At 43.6% G+C, this 8,664-nt stretch overlaps 1 protein-coding gene across 1 annotated transcript in view; it reads right to left on the reverse strand.

The window, feature by feature from the left end:
- The window catches only part of LOC311098610 (amyloid beta A4 precursor protein-binding family B member 1-interacting protein-like), a 44,169-nt gene extending 36,556 nt beyond the window's left edge, over positions 1 to 7,613 (reverse strand). Inside the window, exons 1-2 of the mRNA XM_084139142.1 lie at positions 7,536 to 7,613; positions 2,562 to 2,621 (exon numbers count right to left, since the gene is read on the reverse strand). Of these exons, the coding sequence (XP_083995268.1) occupies positions 2,562 to 2,621 (60 nt within the window). The 5' untranslated portion in view covers positions 7,536 to 7,613. The remainder of the gene's footprint in view (positions 1 to 2,561; positions 2,622 to 7,535) is intronic.
- Positions 7,614 to 8,664: the final 1,051 nt, after the last annotated feature.

The following is an 8,664-nucleotide window of genomic DNA, read 5'->3' on the forward strand; positions in this document are numbered from 1 at the left end:
ATGATCATGAGGAAGGTGAGAGATCAGCCCAGAACTACATGGCAGGACCTGGTCAATGACCTGAAGAGAGCTGGGACCACCGTCTCAAAGAAAACCATTAGTAACACACTACGCCGTCATGGATTAAAATCCTGCAGCGCACGCAAGGTCCCCCTGCTCAAGCCAGCGCATGTCCAGGCCCGTCTGAAGTTTGCCAATGACCATCTGAATGATCCAGAGGAGGAATGGGAGAAGGTCATGTGGTCTGATGAGACAAAAATATAGCTTTTTGGTCTAAACTCCACTCGCCGTGTTTGGAGGAAGAAGAAGGATGAGTACAACCCCAAGAACACCATCTCAACGTTGAAGCATGGAGGTGGAAACATAATTCTTTGGGGATGCTTTTCTGAAAAGGGGACAGGACGACTGCACCGTATTGAGGGGAGGATGGATGGGGCCATGTATTGCGAGATCTTGGCCAACCACCTCCTTCTCCCAGTAAGAGCATTGAAGATGGGTCGTGGCTGGGTCTTCCAGCATGACAACGACCCGAAACACACAGCCAGGGCAACTAAGGAGTGGCTCCGTAAGAAGCATCTCAAGGTCTTGGAGTGGCCTAGCCAGTCTCCAGACCTGAACCCAATAGAAAATCTTTGGAGGGAGCTGAAAGTCCGTATTGTCCAGCGACAGCCCCGAAACCTGAAGGATCTGGAGAAGGTCTGTATGGAGGAGTGGTCCAAAATCCCTGCTGCAGTGTGTGCAAACCTGGTCAAGACCTACAGGAAACGTATGATCTCTGTAATTGCAAACAAAGGTTTCTGTACCAAATATTAAGTTCTGCTTTACTGATGGATCAAATACTTATGTCATGCAATAAAATGCAAATTAATTACTTAAAAATCATACAATGTGATTTTCTGGATTTTTGTTTTAGATTCCGTCTCTCACAGTTGAAGTGTATCTATGATAAAAATTACAGACCTCTACATGCTTTGTAAGTAGGAAAACCTGCAAAATCGGCAGTGTATCAAAAACTTGTTCTCCCCACTGTATATCATAAACAGTCTATAGAACTGGGCCACCTGCCGACCTGCAGATGATCTCCCCTGGCACATAACTGAACCCTGATGAATTTAGAGAGAAACTTATGTTTTCATGTTCGAAACCATGCTCAATGAGATGTTTAGCCCATTGAGTCATGGGGTAGGAAACCTTGGATGGATTCTGTGGTCTGTTGGTCTGCATGCTCCCAGAAAGTAATCAAAATGATGAATCAATCCAATCATGGTCAAAATTGAAAATGTAAATTCAGGAAGAATGATTAATTTGCATAAGACTGTAGACAGTGACACAATATTTGTGGCTCTTCAAAAGCATGGCTGCCAATATGAGGTTTAATTGGCATAAATACCCATTCCGTAGTGTTCGATTTAAATGTAATGCCATTTGGTCTAAGGACCACTCCTGTCCTTACAGCTACATTCATTAAAGGGGATGTTCCATATTTGATGGTGCCTCACCCTGAAAGTAGTCTATCGGCCAGGAGAAACTGTAATCCATAGTTTGGTTTTCTTTACATCCACTACAAACTTCAGCTAACATTATCCACCACTAGCAACTAAAAATCAATGGAAGTGATATGGCAGCATCAAACCAAATATTGTGTTGATTTAGTCATGACATTTTTCAAATTGCTCGGTTGTCCCTATCACTTCCATTGATTGTTAGCTAGCGGTGGCTAAAGTTAGCTGTAGTTTGTAGTGGCTGTTTACTGAAAACCAAGCCATCGATTACAGTTTGTCCTGGCCCATAGACTACTTACAGGGTGAGGAACCATCTAAGATGAAGTTGTAAAATACTGATATTCCCCTTTAAGAGGAGTTTACTGCTGAGTAAGATGTACAATGCACATAGGCCTTAGCCAGGATTCTATTAATGGCATCTAATGTTTCATCTGGCAAGCCACATACTGTACATACTAGTGTCATGGAGGGCCACATTGCTTGAGGACACCTTGCTATGACTTTAAAATCCATGACTTGTGTCCATTACTCAAACCAGATAATGTTTCTCGTCATTCACTTTACTTTATACAATTTATTTGACAGGGACAATGCAGAATAATCAACACCTCCTGTAAATGTTCCAGATTTAGCCCAAAGGCTAATTTCCCTCTGTAGTCCCTGGGTTACACCACGACACTGATGAGTCTCAACAAAAATGACTTTACCACAGCTGTTGATGTACACTACCAGTCAAAAGTTTGGACACACCTACTCATTCAAGGGTTTTTCTTTATTTTTACATTGTAGAATAATAGTGAAGACATAAAAACTATGAAATAACATATACGGAATCATGTAGTAACCAAAAAGTGTTAAACAAATCAAAATATATTTGAGATTTGAGATTCTTCAAATAGCCATAACATTTTGAAAATAAAGAAAAACCCTTGAATGAGTAGGTGGGAACAAACTTTTGACTGGTATTGTACGTCTGGTTTGTTCATTTCTGGTAGAACACTTCTGATGAATCAGGGGAAGTGTAGTTTATAAATAAGAGTGGTCCCAGTGAGAACTCACCTGTGCTAAGTGGTCCATCTCTCCCAGCAGGTCAGTGAACATGGAGTCTATATCATCCATCTGTTACAAATAACAAGCAGCCATATTTTAGACAAACGTCTACACACTAAAAGGCCATCAATGAGCCTTACATACATAAACATGACATCATTGATGTTGACATAAACACTACGGACCATTATTGTGGCAGACAGAGAATAGGCCTACACGACCAATGCCACTTCAACTTGTAAAATCATGATTAAAGGGATAGTTCAGCCATATTACAAATGTACATATTTGTTTCCCAACCTTGAAAGTGGTCTATGGACAAAGAGAGGCATTAATCCATCCTTTGCTTTTTGTTATACTAGCCAATGCCAACAACCGCTAATATTAGCTATTTCTAACCAAAAACCAAATGTAAGTCAATGTGCCCCAGTTAGCATGTTGTAAATGTCATGCCCATAGTACCACAGGGAGTCTGCAATGTGACAGTGTGGTATGTGACAGCTAATGCTTTTCGATCTGTTCCCAAATTAATATAGGTGGTTCAGAGTTCGTTTTGATATTTTTTTGGGTGTGGGGGGACAAAATCAACATGCACGCGATGGAGCACGCGCGCGAGCGGTGTGGTCAGTATGTAAGTGAAAAATGCACCAGTACATGTGTAGCAGGCAGCTCTGGCCAAATGGATCATCTCTCCAAGTATGCCGTTCAGATACGAGCACAGTCTCGCCAAAATTGAGAGGCCTTCTACGACCATTACTAGTTTTTTTTTTTTTTTTTTGCACTGGCTCAATAGACTCTACCCACACACAGAGTACTACACTGACACTCCAACGCACACACACACACACACACACTAAATATGCTCACACACACATGCATATTGACGCCACACACACACACACACACATACACACACTTTTTCATACGCTGCTGCTATTCTTTTGATTATATATGCTGATTGCCTCGTCACTTCTTCCCCTACCTACATGTACAGTCGTGGTCAAAAGTTTTGAGAATGACACAAGTATTGGTCTTCACAAAGTTTGCTGCTTCAGTGTTTTTAGATATTTTTGTCAGATGTTACTATGGTATACTGAAGTATAATTACAAGCATTCCATAAGTGTCGAAGGCTTTTATTGACAATTACATTAAGTTTATGCAAAGAGTCAATATTTGCAGTGTTGACCCTTCTTTTTCAAGACCTCTGCAATCCACCCTGGCATGCTGTCAATTAACTTCTGGGCCACATCCTGACTGATGGCAGCCCATTCTTACATAATCAATGCTTGGAGTTTGTTAGAATTTGTGGGGTTTTGTTTGTCCACCGCCTCTTGAGGATTGACCACAAGTTCTCAATGGGATTAAGGTCTGGGAAGTTTCCTGGCCATGGACCCAAAATGTTGATGTTTTGTTCCCCGAGCCACTTAGTTATCACTTTTGCCTTATGGCAAGGTGCTCCATCATGCTGGAAAAGGCATTGTTCGTCACCAAACCTTTCTTGGATGGTTGGGAGAAGTTGCTCTCGGAGGATGTGTTGGTACAATTCTTTATTCCTGGCTGTGTTCTTAGGCAAAATTGTGAGTGAGCCCACTCCCTTGGCTGAGAAGCAACCCCACACATGAATGGTCTCAGGATGCTTTACTGTTGGCATGACACAGGACTGATGGTAGCGCTCACCTTGTCTTCTCTGGACAAGCTTTTTTCCAGGTGCCCCAAACAATCGGAAAGGGGATTCATCAGAGAAAATGACTTTACCCCAGTCCTCAGCAGTCCAATCCCTGTACCTTTTGCAGAATATCAGTCTGTCCCTGATGTTTTTCCTGGAGAGAAGTGACTTCCTCACTGCCCTTCTTAACACCAGGCCATCCTCCAAAAGTATTTGCTTTACTGTGTGTGCAGATGCACTCACACCTGCCTGCTGCCATTCCTGAGCAAGCTCTGCACTGGTGGTGCCCCGATCCCGCAGCTGAATCAACTTTAGGAGACGTCCTGGCACTTGCTGGACTTTCTTGGGCGCCCTGACGCCTTCTTCCCAACAATTGAACCTCTCTCCTTTAAGTTCTTGGGCAGCAGGTAGCTTAGTGGGTAAGAGCGTTGTGCCAGTAACCGAAAGGTCGCTGGTTCTAATCCCTGAGCCGACTAGGTGAAAAATCTGTCGATGTGCCCTCAAGCACTTAACCCTAAATGCTGGATAAGAGCGTCTGCTAAATGACTGAAATGTAAATGTTAACAGAGGAAGATGATTTCATGCACCACCCTCCTTTTAAAGCTTCCAGTCTGTTATTCTAACTCAATCTCAATCAGCATGACAGAGTGATCTCCAGCCTTGTCCTCGTCTCACCTGTGTTAACGAGAGAATCACTGACATGATGTCAGCTGGACCTTTTGTGGCAGGGCTGAAATGCAGTGGAAATATTTTTTGGGGATTAAGTTCATTTTCATGGAAAAGAGGGACTTTGCAATTAATTGCAATTCATCTGATCACTCTTCATAACATTCTGGAGTATATGCAAACTGCCATCATAAAAACTGAGGCAGCAGACTTTGTGAAAATCAATATTTGTGTCATTCTCAAAACATTTGACCACGACTGTACATACTGTATTACCTCAACTACCTCGTAGCCCTGCACATTGACTCGGTACTGGTACTCCTTGTATATAGTGCATTCGGAAAGTATTAAGACCTTTTTACACATTTTGTTACGTTACAGCCTTATTCTAAAATGGATTGAATAAAAATAAATCCTCTACATCTACACACAATACCCCATAATGATAAAGCGAAAACAGTATTTTAAATTCTTATATAAAAATGTAAAAACTGAAATATACATTTACATAGGTATTCAGACCCTTTACTCAGTACTTTGTTGAAGCGCCTTTGGCAGTGATTACAGCCTCGAGTCTTCTTGGGTATGACGCTACAAGCTTGGCACACCTGTATTTGGGTAGTTTCTCCCATTCTTCTCTGCAGATCCTCTCATTTTAAGGTCTCTCCAGAGATGTTCGATCGGGTTCAAGTCCGGGCTCTGGCTGGGCCACTCAAGGACATTCAGAGACTTGTCCCGAAGCCACTCCGTGTTGTCTTGGCTGTGTGCTTAGGGTCATTGTCCTGTTGGAAGGTGAACCTTCGCCCCAATGTGAGGTCCTGAGCTCTCTGGAGCAGGTTTTCGTCAAGGATCTCTCTGTACTTTGCTCCGTTCATCTTTCCCTCGATCCTGACTAGCCTTCCAGTCCCTGCCGCTGAAAAACATCCCTCCAGCATGATGCTGCCACCACCATGCTTCACCATAGGGATGGTGCCAGGTTTCCGCCAGACATGACACTTGGTATTCAGGCCAAAGTGTTCAATCTTGGTTTCATCAGACTAGAGAATCTTCTTTCTCATGGTCTGAGTTTCTTTTAGGTGCCTTTTGGCAAACTCCAAGCGGGCTGTCATGTGCCTTTTACTGAGGAGTGGCTTCTGTCTGGCCACTCTACCATGAAGGCCTGATTGGTGGAGTGCTGCAGAGATGGTTGTCTTTCTGGAAGGTTCTCCCATCTCCACAGAGGAACTCTGGAGCTCTGTCAGAGTGACCATCGGGTTCTTGGTCACCTCCCTGACCAAGGCCCTTCCCCCCAGTTGCTCAGTTTGGCTGGGCGGCCAGCTCTAGGAAGAGTCTTGGTGGTTCCAAACTTCTTCCATTTAAGAATGATGGAGGCCACTGTGTTCTTGGAGACCGTCAATGCTGCAGACATTTTTTGGTACCGTTCCCCAGATCTGTGCCTCGACACAATCCTGTCCTGGAGCTCTACGGACAATTCCTTCGACCTCATGGCTTGGTTTTTGCTCCGACATGCACTGTGGGACCTTATATAGACAGGTGTGTGCCTTTCCATATCATGTCCAATCAATTGAAATTACCACAGGTGGACTACAACCAAGGTGTAGAAACAGCTCAAGGATGATCAATGGAAACAGGATGCACCTGAGCTCAATTTCGAGTCTCATAGCAATGGGTCTGAATACTTTTTTAAATTCATTGTAGAATAAGGCCGTAACGTAACAAAATGTGGATAAAGTCAAGGGGTCTAAATACTTTCCAAATGCACTGTATAGCCTCGTTATTGTTATTTTATTGTATTACTATTTCCTTTTATTTTAGCAAATGTTTTTCTTACTTTTTAACTCTGCATTGTTGGGAATAGGCTCGTAAGTAAGTATTTCACAGTAAATTCTACACCTGTTGTATTTGGCGCATGTGGCCAATAAAATTGTATTTGATTTTGAAAATAGCATAAGGATGCCACATGTGGTCTGTGGGCATGTTACTCCTGCACTGACACACTAAAGTGACACACTAAAGGAGAGACAAACAGGCCAATGCAAATTAGGCCAATGCCTAATCATCAACAATGATTTAGTGTGCATAGAGAGATACAGTGGTTCTCGATAGGCTACATATGTTGAACGTTCTTGTGGTCAAATGGTCCCTCTGTTTTATCATTGTTTTATAACTGTTTTATAATTGAATACAAAATCAATTACTGGCTGCTGCTGTAGAAAGACGTGTTCACGTTAAAGGGGTAATCTTATTCATTTAAAAGTCCAGAGTGGATGTACCAATCCCAGATTGCCCCTTTAACCAAAGATGGCTGTTGAAGTATTTCTTAACTGTTCAATGAGCTGTATTTGTGAGTATTGTACAATACTGTATAACTTTTTATTCACATTGCATCATTGCATGAAAATAATACAATGCCCAATATGAGTAAGTTCAATGTAACAACCACATAATTGTCTTTGGCAGTACTATGAAGAAGCATTAAAGCTCAAAACTTCAACCTTGAAAGAGTGTAAATCTAGACAGTAAGATAACATAACATACAATGACACTACAAGTAATGCTAAGCATCTATTCACAGACGTATTAAGGAAGCAAAGTCATGTCATTAAAGATAAAGATTAACAGCATCCTGTCAAAAAACCAGAGCGCTTACCTTTCTAGTCTAATGATCTCCTGAATTACTCTTCGGTAATAGATTAGATATTATATATTTACGTACATGCACCTTGCACATATGGGGTTGAATTGTAAATGGTATGAATACTGAGACTGACTGATAAGGGCTCTATTTCCTGTTCTATGCGAAAGTTCACCTTCTCACTGTCACATGACTCAGGAAGAGGCTTGGTTTGTAGCTAACCATGAGGTGGCTTCCTCTTCTTGTCTCCTTAATCTGCACTGGTCTGAAGACGCAGGATAGGTGCCAACAAAATGGTGGACGCTTACTGTGAATTTGCTTGGGCTTGTCCATATTTGATAGAGGATTTAATATTCAGTCTGAAAATTGAAGGTGTCTTTTAATTTTACTATAGGTTGTCTTAAAGCGGCAATCAGCAGTTCAAACAATAACAAAGCAACACCCCACCACTGTTTCGCTGAAAAGCTGAGGGATGGGGTTGGAGAAATCATTTTCAAATTGATAGACAGAGAGCTATGGATGCAAGGACTGACCATCCATGATATCAAAATTATAGTTTTAACAAAGTTTTGAGGCTATACAGGTTTTGTTTACATTTTCTTTGTTTACAAACATGGTGTAAAACAAGCTTTATAGCTGACCGGAGCTGGACTAGACCCCGGTGGAGCGGACTGCTCTGGCTCCGGAGTGGAACAGCTGACCGGCACTGGATCAGGCACCGGTGGAGCGGACTGCTCTGGCTCCGGAGTGGAGTAGCTGACCGGTGCTGGACCAGGCACCGGTGGAACGAGCACGGGCCATGCCGGACCGGACAAACGCACCACTGGTCTGGTGCGAGGAGCAGGCACGGGCCGGATCGGACTAGGAACACGCACCACTGACTTGGTGCGAGGGACAGGAACGGGCCGGGCCGGACTGGCGACACGCACCACTGGCTTGGTGCGAGGAGCAGGAACAGGCTGGGCCGGGCTGGCAACGCGCACCACTGGCTTGGTGCGAGGAGCAGGAACAGGCCGGGCCGGGCTGGCGACGCGCACCACTGGCTTGGTGCGAGGAGCAGGAACAGGCCGGGCTGGGCTGGCGACGCGCACCACTGGCTTGGTGCGAGGAGCAGGAACAGGCCGGGCCGGACTGTGGAGGCGGA

This window comes from Coregonus lavaretus, assembly GCF_964263955.1.
Source record: "Coregonus lavaretus genome assembly, chromosome: 23".
Taxonomy (NCBI): Eukaryota; Metazoa; Chordata; class Actinopteri; order Salmoniformes; family Salmonidae; genus Coregonus; species Coregonus lavaretus.